This window comes from Theropithecus gelada, chromosome 20 (genome assembly GCF_003255815.1).
Source record: "Theropithecus gelada isolate Dixy chromosome 20, Tgel_1.0, whole genome shotgun sequence".
Taxonomy (NCBI): domain Eukaryota; kingdom Metazoa; phylum Chordata; class Mammalia; order Primates; family Cercopithecidae; genus Theropithecus; species Theropithecus gelada.
In genome coordinates this window covers 51,496,941-51,510,643 of record NC_037688.1, presented here as the reverse complement: position 1 = coordinate 51,510,643, position 13,703 = coordinate 51,496,941, and the positions used below count along the sequence as shown (strand labels likewise).

At 55.7% G+C, this 13,703-nt stretch overlaps 1 protein-coding gene across 1 annotated transcript in view; it reads right to left on the bottom strand.

The window, feature by feature from the left end:
* Positions 1 to 13,703, bottom strand: part of IFT140 (intraflagellar transport 140) — a 105,936-nt gene that overhangs the window by 8,881 nt on the left and 83,352 nt on the right. Inside the window, exons 20-30 of the mRNA XM_025369803.1 lie at positions 12,008 to 12,185; positions 11,263 to 11,453; positions 10,640 to 10,735; positions 10,193 to 10,325; positions 9,961 to 10,104; positions 9,250 to 9,378; positions 8,941 to 9,123; positions 5,972 to 6,178; positions 5,501 to 5,713; positions 5,251 to 5,417; positions 3,604 to 3,745 (exon numbers count right to left, since the gene is read on the bottom strand). Coding sequence (XP_025225588.1) covers positions 3,604 to 3,745; positions 5,251 to 5,417; positions 5,501 to 5,713; positions 5,972 to 6,178; positions 8,941 to 9,123; positions 9,250 to 9,378; positions 9,961 to 10,104; positions 10,193 to 10,325; positions 10,640 to 10,735; positions 11,263 to 11,453; positions 12,008 to 12,185 — 1,783 coding nt within the window. The remainder of the gene's footprint in view (positions 1 to 3,603; positions 3,746 to 5,250; positions 5,418 to 5,500; positions 5,714 to 5,971; positions 6,179 to 8,940; positions 9,124 to 9,249; positions 9,379 to 9,960; positions 10,105 to 10,192; positions 10,326 to 10,639; positions 10,736 to 11,262; positions 11,454 to 12,007; positions 12,186 to 13,703) is intronic.

Below are 13,703 nucleotides of genomic sequence, written 5' to 3'. Positions count from 1 at the left end.
TTAGCCAGGATGGTCTCGATCTCCTGACCTTGTGATCCGCCCGTCTCGGCCTCCCAAAGTGCTGGGATTACAGGCTTGAGCCACCGCGCCCGGCCTTATAATACATTTCAATGTTATACATTTGACACATATAGGTAGGGACGTGGGTGGGTAAATGGACCTACCTGCTAACTCTAATGTGATAAGTATGTTTATGGTAATCCCTAGGGCAAACGCTAGAAATATAATGCAAAGAGAGGAGTAGAGATAAAAAGCTGATAGCTTTTTAATGAAATTGAAAAAAGTATTCAACTGACTTAAAAGAAGGCAGGAAAGAAGGTTCAAAGGAACAATAATAAAACTGGTAGGACAAACCAAACAAAAATGGTAGCCTAAAATCAAGGCATATTAATTATATTAACTGTAAATGGACAAAACATTCCAATTAAAAGGCAGAGATTATCAGAAATCTAGAAAAACTCAACTCTGTGCTATCAGCAATATACTTTAAATACAATGATACAGATGGGCAGAAGGTGAAAGGAAAGAAAAACCCTGCAAAACACAGCATAAAATGCAGGACTAGCTATACCAGTGTTAGATTTGCTATATCTCAAGACAATTACCCGAGATAAACGGGACATTTCACAAATATAAATTCAGTTTCCCAGCTTACTACCTCAAGAGAGAGTTTTCAGGACACAGTGCAGAAGAGGGTAACAGAGCCAGCAGTCTCCCTATGCTGAGGAGAAGAAAGTTCATAGTTTGAGGATGCCCAGGTGGCCAGAACTGGTGGGATACAGTACTGGACAGGAGAGAACAGAGAGAGAGAGCACTTTGGAGTCCTGCAGAGGGTTCTATCCGAGTCTTCTCTGAGTGCTGAATAGTGCACACATGTGACGAAAGCAACTGAGGCCAGACAAAGACTGTAGGAAATAATCAGGTGGAACAATCCCCAGAGAGAGATCACACGTGGCCGGGGAGAGAGTGATCACACGTGGCTGGGGAGTGAGTGATCACACGTGGCCGGGGAGTGAGTGATCACACGTGGCCGGGGAGTGAGTGGTCACACGTGGCTGGGGAGTGAGTGGTCACACGTGGCCGGGGAGTGAGTGATCACACGTGGCTGGGGAGTGAGTGGTCACACATGGCCGGGGAGTGAGTGATCACACATGGCCGGACAGTGAGTGGTCACACGTGGCTGGAGACAGAGTGGTCACACATGGCCGGGAATTGTTTGCACTCCCACCAGCCAGAGTGGAAAGACCTCCCAATACAGGAGTCAGTGAGAAGAGCAGAGCCCGCACAAGGGTACTGCCTGGATAGTGGAACAAAATTAGCACTAGACTCAAGGCTGTTCTAGACCCCACTAACAAAGCTAAAAAGCAAGCTGCAAAATGATCACATTATTCCCAAATAACTTAACCTTGTCCCAGAACAAAACCCAAAAATATTTAAAAGAACACACACACACACACACTGAGAGAGAGACTCCATCACCCAACAACCTAAAACATTCACAATGTCTGGAATCCAATAATAAACTATCAAACATCCAAAGAAGCAGAAAATAATGAACCATAATAATAAGAATCAATCAACAGAAACAGATCCAGAATTGACAGACTGAGTTAGGAGACAAGGACGTTAAAACCCCTATTATAAATATGCTTCATATGCTCAAGAAGGTAGAGCTAAGTGTAAGCATAATACAGACATGAAAGATATGGGGAAAGAAGTGAAAAGTAGAGGTAAGAAGCTGATAGCTAAAATGAAATTGTAAAAAATATTCAACTAAAAAGAAGGCAGGAAAGAAGGTTCAAAGGAACAATAATAAAAACTGGTAGAAAAAGTTGACAGGTAGAAAACTGACATGAAAAAGATGGATTGGATTAGCATCAGAGGGAGACACTGCGGAAGGAAAGCTGGTAAACTTGAAGCAATAGGAATGGCAAATCCCTAAAATGAAAAACAGAAAAATTCCTGGGGGGAGAAAAGAAGAGCATCAATTGAGCGAGGGGATGAGGGGATGGTACTGTATTACAAGTCACTGGAATTTCAGAAGCAGAGGGAAAAAGGAACAGAAGGGAACTGCGGCCAGGCGTGGTGGCTCATGCCTGCAATCCCAGCACTTTGCGGGGTTGAGGCGGGTGGATCACTTGAGGTCAGGAGTTCAAGAGCAGCCTGGCCAACATGGTGAAACCCCATCTCTACAGGCATGCTGGCGCACACCTGTAGTCGCAGCTACTCGGGAGGCTGAGGCAGGAGAATCGCTTGAACCCAGGAGGTGGAGGTTGCAGTGAGCCGAGATCATACCACTGCACTCCAGCCTGGGCAACATAGCAAGACTCCGTTGCATAAATAAATAAATATATAAATAAAAATAAGGAAACTTCCTCACAGACTGGGAGAAAATATTTGTAAATCATACCTGATCGAGGAAATGTATGTAGAATATATAAAGAATATAATAATAAGAAAACCCAGTAAAATGACGAGAAAAGACTTGAGTGCTTCACAGATGTGTAAATGGATAATGTGCACATGAGAAGGTGCTCCACATCACTATTTATCCAGAAAATGTAAATTTAAACCACAGCGAGGTACTACTCACGCTCTAGGAAGGCTAAAATTAGAAAGAATGATCAAATGCTGGTGGAGATGAGGAACAGCATCGAACACGGCAGCTAAATGAGTTATTAGCCTGCCACTTTAAAGTGACAATGTGTTGTCTCTAAAATTAAAAAATAATAAAGCGACTAAAAAATGGAACACCGTTTTCTTTTTTTGTAAAAATGCCTGAAAAAGAAATTGTGGTTATTTAGACTTGGGTACATGCAGACATTTCTTCACAAAGTAAGTCTGTAGCTTCCACGTGGCACCACTAGTAACAGCCAGCAACAGGTGAGACTGTTACCTTTTGCTACTGACAATTTTGTTTCCCTGTTGAGACAGGGTCTTGCTCTGTCACCCAGGTCCCCCAGGCTGGAGTGCAGCAGCACCATCAGATCTCACTGCAGCCTCAACCTCCTGGGCTCAAGTGATCCTCCCACCTAAGCCTCCCAAGCAGCTGGGACCCCAGGTATGTGCCACCATGCCTGGTTAATTTTTTTTTTTTTTTTTTGAGACGGAGTCTCACTCTGTCCCCAGGCTGGAGTGCAGTGGCCAGATCTCAGCTCACTGCAAGCCCCGCCTCCCGGGTTCACACCATTCTCCTGCCTCAGCCTCCCGAGTAGCTGGAACTACAGGCGCCCGCCACCTCGCCCGGCTAGTTTTTTGTATTTTTTAGTAGAGACGGGGTTTCACCATGTTAGCCAGGATGGTCTCGATCTCCTGACCTCATGATCCGCCCGTCTCGGCCTCCCAAAGTGCTGGGATTATAGGTTTGAGCCACTGCGCCCGGCCGCCTGGCTAATTTTTTCCGTTTTTGTAGAGATGGAGTTTCACCATATTGCCCAGGCTGGTCTTGAACTCCTGGGCTTAAGTCATTCTCCCGCCTCAGCCTCCCAAAGTGCTGGGATTACAGGCTTGAGCCACCGCGCCCGGCCAATTTGAGCTCTTAAGCCTTCGTTTCAGGAGCCTTGCGTAGCGGGATGCCGCTAGTGAGCAGCGCCCAGGCCTCACCGTCTGGTACTCCTCCATCCGCACGTAGTGCTCCACCAGGAAGCCGTAGACGTCCCCGATGCGGATGGTGCTGTCCAGGTCTGGTTCCTCTAGGAGCAGCTCACACTGCTTGATGGACTCCTTGGGGTCCTCCGTGTATGTCCTGCCGAGAGCAGAGATGAGGCCTGGACCCTGAAGCCCTGAATACCTACTGCTATCTGAGGTCGGAGGAGACTCTTGGCCTGTAAGAGGAGCTCTCCGGAATGGCAGGAGGAAACTTTCTATGAAGTTAATTCATTAATTCCTTAATTTGTTCATTCATAAATGAACTCACCCATTTAACACTCTCACAGGTCACTTGAATGCTGGGTCCTAGGCTTGGACATGAAGACCAAAGACTTGCGACCCTATTCCTGCTCCATGGAATAGTCCAGAGGGGGCTAGAAACCTCCGGACAAAGTGTGACCCAGAGGGGACGTGCTGCGTGTGGACAGGGTGTGTGGAGAGGCGCACAGCAGCCCTTGCTCGAGGCCGCTGGGAAGAACCCTCCAAGCAGAGAGGCTGGCCCGCACACAGGTTGCGCGTGTGGCCTGGCGTGAGGGTCTGTGGCAGGGCAGGGTGTGTGGCCTGGGAGCTGGGGCGACACCAGGGAGGTGAGCCTGCTGGAACACAGTGTGGTCCAGAGCAGGTGACTGGAGCCGTGCGGAGCTCAGGCTCCAATGTCAGGAGGGTCCAGGGCCCATCTGGCCACCCACCGACTCGGCCATTCCAGACAGGTGCCTGGCCTGCCCTCTGACCCCTGGCACGTAGAAGGCTGCCCACCCCGGCCCTCACACGTCGTCTCCCCTCCACCCACGTCCTGTGCTATCCCTGACGACCAGCTGCTATCGATTCTCCTCCTCTCCTGCCTCCTGTGGCCTCAGCTCAGCAGACACCTGTGAGACGCTGACACCCCAGAATCAATGTGCGCAAGCGGACCGTGCCCTTCCAAAGGTCCAACATTGTTCAAAGTACTTCTGGAACTCTCGTTTTGGAAAAGCTTCTCAGATAAGGAAGCGCCCTTGCCAGCTGAGACAGAGGTTGGGCCCTGAAGCGCTCGGGCCAATGCCCACTGTGCTGTCCACACCGCAGCTGTCTGAAAAGCTGAGTCACTGCCCATACATAAAGACGGGGAGGTATTCAGATAAACTCAGAATCTCGGCCTCTCCTGAAAACCGAGACGATTGGCTGCCTGGGTCTCCTCTCCACAAGCTTGGAACTGGTGGCAGTTGACCTGTGGAGAGGCACGAGCCCGCTGGCCACCCTGGTCCCCACCACCCCAGGTCACATAGCGGCCCTCACTCAGGACTCCCCTGCCCGGCCCCTGCACACCCTAAGCAGGTCCATGGCTCCCCAGACACAGCTCTCCTGTACCAGATCCGCCGCCTCCTCCCGCTCCCCACCAGGCTTCTCTCTCAGCATCTCTGGGGTTTCCAGAAGGCCTTCCCAAGGCTGTGCCTGGCCCTGAGGGCCCCAGGAGGAGGCGGGGTGTGTCTTCAGCAGCAGTGCTGTCCCGAGCGAGCTCCCATCTGCTGTCCCGCCCCTCTGCTGGCTGCGGTTTCCTGTGGTCAGCCCTGACCCTGTAGTCACATCTGCCCCGGCCTGGCCCTGCTGGCCCCGGGGGCGCACCTGCGGGCCTGGATGAACCTCTTCACCAGTGCCATCCTGCTCTGTAGCTGCGCCAGCCTGGTTTCCTGGTCCAGGGGGCTCTTGGCCTTGGCCTTGGCCAGGCACTTGTAGGCCTCGGTCAGTGCCCCGTGGGCTTTGTCGTAGTTCTGGTATTCATCGATCTCCACCTGTACGGACGAGACCCGTCAAGACCTGCTGGGCTCCACAGCCCTCCCTGGGGCCCCGCTGGCATCCCAGGGAGGGCCTGCACCTGGGCACAAGCGTCGTAAAAGCCGGCCAGGAGGTCCAGGGCCCGCCCCTTGGTGTAGAAGCTGATGATGTTCCTCATGATCTCCGGCTCCTTCCGCCAGTCGAGGGACTGCAGGTAATTGGCAGCCATGATGTAGATTTCCTTCTGCCTGGACACGCTCGCGAAGAACGTGATTTTCTCCGTGTCTCCGGATTTGAGCAGCGCCCTCATGGCCTAGAGAGATGGCCAGGCTCAGGCAAGCAGGGGCTGGGCCAGGACAAGCACAAGGGACCCCGAGCAGGAGCTCTCACAAGAAGAGGGGCTCAGGGCTTCCCAGTAGAGAGATCTAGTGGTTGTGCTCCTCCCAGCCAGAAAGGCTCAGCCCTGGCTCGGGGGAGTCACAAAGGCAAATGGAGATGCACGCAGGGGGCCCCAGCCTAACTGCCTGGGAAGCAGCCGCGGGCTGGGGCCGGGAGAGGGGCCGGTGCTCACCTTCAGCTTGTTGCCGGCCTGCGTGTACTTCTTGGTGGCCAGGTGGTAGCTGCCTTGGCGCATGCAGCAGTTTGCTATCTGCTCCAGCAGCTCCCGCCGGGACTCCTCAGGCAGGTCCGAGGAGTCCTTGGCCACGGTCATCTTTTCCGCCATCTCCTCGGTGATGCTCATGTTTTGCTCCAGGCATAGCTGCAGGGCTTCGCGATACTGCAGAGGTGCAGACATGCCACGGGGCTGCCGAGGGGGCCACGACCCGAAGTGCGCCCCTCATCTGCCACCGCTTCAGAGGAAACCAGGCCCCTCGGCTCAGTGGCGGCCTCTGTCTAGCTGGGGTGGGGATGGAGGGGACAAGGATGTCTCCCCCCGCGCCTCACCAACCTAGTCATTGACATGACTTTCTCACGCTGTTAACGTTCCAGAGTGGAACGAAGGAAACAACAGTCTCAAGTGATATATGCTCAAAAGAATATTATGTTTGGGAGAAAAGAAAACTGGTAATTTTCTTCTATAAGTCTAAATTTTTTAAATTAAATTTTAAAATTAAAATTTTGAGACAGGGTCTCACTCTGTCACCCAGGTTGGAGTGCGGTGGTGCAATCACAGCTCACTACAGCCTCCACCTCCCAGGGTAAGGTGATCTTCCCGCCTCAGGTTTTGTATTTTCAGTAGAGACCGGGTTTTGCCGTGTTGCCCAAGCTGGGCTTGAACTCCTGGACTCAAGCAATCTGCCTGCCTTAGCCTCCCAAAGTGCTGGAATTGCAGGCACGAGCCACTGCACCGGCCTGATTTTCTCAACATTTTAAGAATTTTTTTGTTGGTTTTGAGACAGGGTTTTGCTCTTGTTGCCCAGGCTGGAGTGCAATGGCACAATCTCGGCTCACAACCTCCACCTCTTGGGTTCAAGCCATTCTCCTGCCTCAGCCTCCTGAGTAGCTGGGATTACAGGCATGTGCCACCACGCCCAGCTAATTTTGTAATTTTTTTTTACTAGAGATGGGGTTTCTCCATGTTGGTCAGGCTGGTCTCGAACTCCTATCTCAGGTGATCTGCCCGCCTCGGCCTCCCAAAATGCTGGGATTACAGGAGTGAGCCACCACGCCCAGCTCTCATTTTAAGAAAAATTTTGGCCAGGCACGGTGGCTCACGCCTATAATCCCAGCACTTTGGGAGGCCTAAGCGGGCGGATCACAAGGTCAGGAGATCGAGACCATCCTGGCTAACACGGTGAAACCCCGTCTCTACTAAAAATACAAAACATTAGCCAGGCGTGGTGGCGGGCACCTGTAGTCCCAGCTACTCGGGAGGCTGAGGCAGGAGAATGGTGTGAACCCGGGAGGTGGAACTTGCAGTGAGCCGAGATGGTACCACTGCACTCCAGCCTGGGTGACAGAGCAAGACGCCGTCTCCAAGAAAAAAAAAAATTTTTTTATATTCTTGAGAATATGTGTTAGGCCAGGCATGTTGGCTCACGCCTGTAATTCCAGCACTTTAGGAGGCCAAGGTGAGAGGATCACTTGGGCCCAAGAGTTTGAGGCCAGCCTGGGCAACATAGTGAGACTCCCATTTCCACAAGAAAAAAAAAACAGTAATAACTCACAAATATATATGAAGTAATAACACATTTATATTAAAAAAAAGAATATGGCCGGGTGCAGTGGCTCACGCCTGTAATCCCAGCACTTCAGGAGGCCGAGACAGGCAGATCACGAGGTCAGGAGATTGAGACCATCCTGGCCAACATGGTGGAACCTCATCTTTACCAAAATACAAAAATTAGCTGGGCATGGTGGCACGTACCTGTAGTCCCTGCTACTTGGGAAGCTGAGGCAGGAGAATCACTTGAACCCAGGAAGCGGAGCTTGCAGTGAGCCAAGATCCCGCCACTGCACTCCAGCCTGGTGACAGAGCGAGACTCCGTCTCAGAAAAAAGAAAAAGAATTCTGTCTTCTTGGAGGCGTTTCCATCTCAGTACCCTGGGGGCTGCCACATGCTCTCTGCTGCGGAGACGTCCACAGTGCTGAGGAAGCCCTGGGGACTCAGCCGGCCTGGTGACAGACACGAGGGCCAGTGTCCTTGCTGCGTAAACCCTCTGCCGAGCACGCCCTGTGCACACGCCACTCACACGTGCATCAACGTGTCTGTCAGGATGAACTCTCGAGGGAAGGGGAGGCTGGGACAGGGAGACCTTGTCTTGTGACAGGTTCTGCCTGCTGTGCTCCTCAGGGCCTGGGTATATCTGCTTCCCATGATAATCCAGTAGGTTTTCTCACCTTTTCACCCTTAATAGCCCAGTAAAAAATGGCATCTCTGTGAATTTTGATCTGTATTCCTATCATGAATAAAGCAAAGCATTTTATATTTGGGAACCACCCGTATTTCCATTTGAATAAACTGTTCCTGGCCAGTCACAGGGCTCACGTCTACAGTCCCAGTGCTTTGGGAAGCTGAGGCAGGAGGATTGCTTGAGCCTAGGAGTTCAAGACCAGTCTGGGCAACATAGCAAGACCCTGACTCTATGTGAAAACTGTTAAAAACTTAGCTGGGGATGGTGGCCCACGCCTGTGTCCCAGCTACGCAGGAGGAGCGAGGGTTGCTTGAGCCCGGGAGGTTGAGGCCGCAGTGAGCCAAGATGGCACCACCACAATCCAGCCTGGGCAAGAGTGAGACACTGTTTCCAAAAAAAAAAAAAAAAAGGCTAAGATGGTAAATTTTGTGTTATGTGTATTTTTACCACCCCCTCCCCACCATAGGTGAGTGCAATTCCCTGTGTATAATCTGATGGCAGCATGAAGGATGGCAAGTCTACACTCATGGACCTACTGGGTGTGCTGTACATGAAATCCAGGGCACTCTAGCCTTCCTCGAGAACTCATAACCGAGCAAGCAGCCATTCCCGCAGCCCCTGGGGACAGGGGACCTGAGCTACGGAGCCTGTGTGGAGCCGAGCCCAGGCCCCGCTGGCCCCGTACCTTCCTGGCGGCCAGCAGCAGCTCCACTGCCCTCTCATACTGACGGTGCTCGATGAAGAAGTCGGAGCAGCGGGCCAGGAGCGCAGGGTCTGATGTCTCATCCAGGTCCTCTGCTATGAGCTGCAGGGCCACAAACTGCTGGGTGGTAAAGGCCAGCTCCAGGGCCTTGGAGAAGTGGCCAGCCTGCGGATGTGGGGGCTCTGAGCAGCTGCCCAAGGCCTGGGGGACCGACACCTCGGAGGCCTCGCACAAGCAAAGGCCCCCTGGCCTGCTGCCCTCCCCAAGCCCCCACCAGTGGCCGGCCCTCACCTTGTGGTACAGCATGACCGCCCTGTCCATTTGCATGCCCTTCTCCTCGTAGTATCGGGCCGCCTCGATCATGTCCTCGGGGGAGCTCAGCAGGGCCAAGTTCATGAGCTGGTCGTCCAGGCTGTTCTCCTGCAGGGAGGGAGGCAGGGCCCTGAAGCGGCTCCCACTGGCTTCCCCAGGCCCGCGGAGGTTCTGGAATGTGGCCGGGTGTGAACCCACCCCTTTACTTTGATATACTGCTCAGCGATTTCTGCGGTTGTGGGTTTTAAGGAGTTAATGACTTACTAGGTGTGTCTATAAGGATTTTCTGATGCTCTGGGTTCTATTTCACAGAGCACTGCAAGAAATACCTGGCAGGAGAGATGCTTCTGGAAGCGAGAGCCCGGGCTGGGACATTTGTGTGGGTGCAGAATGCCCAACAGCTTTCTAGGAAGGGTCTGCTGTCTGCAAGTCCACAGGCAGTGAGCCAGCCTCACAACCAGCTCAGGAGCCCTGGAGCCTGGGAAGCATCTGGGGACAATGCTGCTTTGCAACCAATGTCAGATGGGAGCGGCCAGGGGTAGGCGGGTGGGGCGACAGGGTGAGGAGTGAGTGGCAGACACCGGCCAGACCACGTGTTGCTGACACGATTCTCTCAGTCCACTTTTCCACTTGAAGCTGTCTTCAGAGGACCTCGAGAGGCGCTGGCTGCCCACTCCAGCCCCGTGGTACCTTGCACAGGCGGATGGCATTCTTGAAGGCCTGCGCCCGGGTGTAGAAGTGCACCGCCTGCCCCACCTCCTCCTGGCTCTCGTACTGGCGTGCGAGGTGGTAGGAGGCCGCCAGGTTTCCTGTCTCGTTGGCAATTTGCGCAGCCTAGAAACACAAAGAACACAAAGAAGAGACTCGGTGGCCTTGTGTCTGCCTCACGTCCGCCTGGCTGGCTCCCTGGCAGGGCCCTCACCTTCTGGACATTGCCCTGGAAGCAGTGGATGCGGACCAGGGAGAAGTGGTCCTGGGCCAGCTCGTAGTAGTGCAGCGCGGCGTCCATCTCGCCCTGGCTCTCCAGGTACTGCGCCCACCACCGCCACAGGGTCCTGTGGGCAGCCCCAAGGCTGTAGGTTCTCCATCCGAGTCCCGCTCCAACCCGGAACGGCCCCCACCCTGCCCCTGTGCCACTCTTAGAGTGCATGTCACCGGACCTGCAAACAGGCTGGGCCAAGAGTGAGGAGCCTGGGCTCTGTCCAAAGGGAGGGCCCGGCTCAGAGCCCTGGCATACCTCTGAGGAGCCGGGGGATGCTGCCCACTCATGCAGGAAGCACGGGAAGGGGAGCTGCCTGAGCAAGCCCTGGGATCCCCGCAAACTTCCAGGATGGAGTGCGGTCCTGCCAGCCCTGGTAGGAACACTCACTTATCCTTCATCTTATTCACATAGAGCTCCAGGGATGGCAGGTCCTCCGACAGCATCCTGGGCACCTCAAAGCGGTGAGTGTCTGACTTCTCGTAGCTGTGAGAGGAGACAGAGGTCCTGGTTCCCTCCCATCCCAGCCCCACGGAACCAGATGGGCTGAGAGGCAGCGTCGGTGAAATGCATCAGAGCGGCGGCCCTTGGGGTGTGGGCTCCCAGCCTGCAGCTCCGCGGAGCCTGAGCACACATGGCCAGGGGCAGTGGGGACTTCCTGCGCTATGGGGGCCTGGGGGGCGGGTCGCCCATCCACATCCCAGGAACAGGTCTAAGAGCAGCTCCTCCTCTGGAGAGGGTGACGTGGGTTTGTCTGTCCTCAGGAGATACCAAGCCCATCTGTGCTCGGCAACCGAAGGACACACGTCCTTCTCCTGCCTTGAAACCCGGGTGGCCCAAAACAGAGGGGGCAACCCCACATCCAGAAGCTTCCTGCCGAGAAGGCGCAACCTCCCTGAGACAGATGCCTCCTCTGAGAACCTCCCTGGCCACCTCACCATAGCACACACAGAGGCCTCAGGAGCCAGGACCATCCAGAGAGACTGGGAAGAGGCCGCGAGGGCTGCACTCACTAACTGAGGGCCCGGCTGCAGTCGGCACTGGCCTCCAGGTGCCCGGCATAGTGGTGGTAGGTGCTGCGCAGGTGCACGCGGTCGTGGCACTCGGCTACCTTGAGGGCTTTCTGCCACTGCCCTGCAGCCTGGTAGAACTTGTTCAGGAGGTCGTAGCGCTTGCATTTCCTGTACAGCTGTTCGGCGTCCTCCTGAGGAATGAGGATGGGCAGGTGTCGTGCAGCCTCCGCAAACCCATGCTTCAAACACACTGTTCCACGCCAGGCCACCGGTCACCGCGCCTTCCCACACTGCCAAACACACTGACACGGGGCTGACACGGGCAAAGCAAATGCCACAACCCCACAGGGCATCCCTGTCCCATGGCTGGAGAGTGAGATGCGCCACCAAGGGGTGGCCCCACCTCCCAGAGCCCCCCACAGAAGTCCCGTGCTCAGCCCTGCTGACCTGGGGGTCTCTTGGGCGCTCTGTTCCAGACCCACACGCCTGACAGGCACACACCCTGGAGAGCCGGCACCCGCCTCACCTCCACCCGCCTCACCTCCACCCGCCTCACCTCCACCCGCCTCACCTCCACCGCCTCACCTCCACCGCCGCTGTCTGCCCAGCTCTCCTGGGCCATGCCTCTTGGCTCTGCCCTCAACACGGCAGGCTCAGGCCGGTGGGCGTGCCTCCTCCTTCCCCAGGGGGCTGTGGCTGTGGTAGGCGTGGTGCCTTCCCACCCACCCCATGGGGCGCCCCTCACCAGCATGCCCAGCTGTGTGGCCAGCACGGCCACGCGGGCCTCCAGCTCCGGCTCCCGCTCTGCCTCGCGCAGCGCTCGGGCCCCGCGGGCGTGGCCCATGTTCCCCAGGCACACCTTGGCCACATCCAGCCGCTGGGTCTTCACGCACATGCGCGCCATGTTCTCCCAGACGGCCTCACTGCGGGCAGATGGCGGTCTGTGAGGCTCCTGCCCAGCACCTCAGGGCCCCCTGGCCCTATGGCCCCTTCTCTTGGGGCAAGCAGTCATCAGGCACAGCCACCAAAGGGGCATGAGGAGGGGCCTTACCCATCAGCTCCGTCCCTGGGCAAGACTGCAGGCCATGCAGAGAGGTGCCTGTCACGAGTCCCACGGCCTCTCCAACCCCAAGAGGCAGGGACCGGGTCCCACTAAGAGACAGAAGGACCCCTTATGCAGGTCACCAAGCTCCTCCTCCTTTTCCTCTGCTCTAAGCGGCTGTCTGATCAGGAAATGTGGCCTTCCTGTGTTGCTTGCACACACAGGACCTGTTCTGAGACAGAGCCTCCTGCTCTCACCTGGGCCCGGGACTGCAGGACCCCTGGTAAACCAGCCCTGCACAGCAGGGGCCCTCACCTGACAGTCTGGCAGCCACAGGGTGGAGCCTGGGGGATGGGGTGCAGGGCCCAGACCCTGACTCAGCCCTGGAACCTGGAGCCAGGCCTGTCTCCCCAGGAGAGGTGACCCAGCCCATGCAGGGTTCTGCAGAGCCCTGGAGGTCTGCCGAGCAGAGGGTCCCGGGGGCAGGCCTGCAGACAGGCTGATCAGTGGGACACAGGGGACAGCACCTTCCACCCCAGCCCTATGCCCCACTCTCGGGCAGTGAGTTTTGTGTGTGTGAAGGAACAGGGTGCCGAGCAGGCAGCTGCGTCAGGGCACAGGTGCAGGGATGGTGGAAGTCACCCTGCCTCTTTGGGTTTTTTTGTTGTTTAAGACAGGGTCTCCCTCTGTTGCCCAGGCTGCAGTGCAGTGGTACAATCACAGCTCACTCCAGCCTCGACCTCCTGGGTTCAAGCAATCCTCCCACCTCAGGCTCCCAAATAGCTGGGACCACAGGTGTGGGCTACCACGCCCGGCTAATTTTTCCTATTTTTTGTAGAGACGGGTTTCGCCATGTTGCCCAGGCTGGTCTCGAACTTCTGAGCTCAAGTGATCCACCTGCCTTGGCCTCCCACAGTGCTGGGATGACAGGTATGAGCCACCGCGCCCGGCCCCCCGCCTCTTCGTGAGGCTTCCTGCCTTCTTCCCCTGCTGGCACTGATCCAGACAGGACCAGAAATGACTGAGGCCTTGGTTTGTGTCGGCTCCGGGGAAGGCAAAGGCTGATGATGGCCACCCTGGGGGGATACGACGCTGCATGACAACTGTGTGTCCACATGTGAGGGGGGCACTCAGCCAGGCCACCTGGTGGGGCTGGGCGGGAGGTGGGTCCAAGGCCATTCAGGGAGACCCCTCCGCAAGGGCCCTTGGGGCCGGGCTGGCCTGCGGCCTCAGCCCCGACGTGGGCTCAGGGCCTTGGACAAAGGTCCTGTTCCAAGCCACAGCTCAATGTGGTCACCGAGCAGGGACAGGCAGAGGACGCACTGGTCACTTCCTGAATCTCTCTCCTCTCCCAAGTGCACCTCCCCTGCAAGCCCCCCAAAGCCACGTACACACGCAC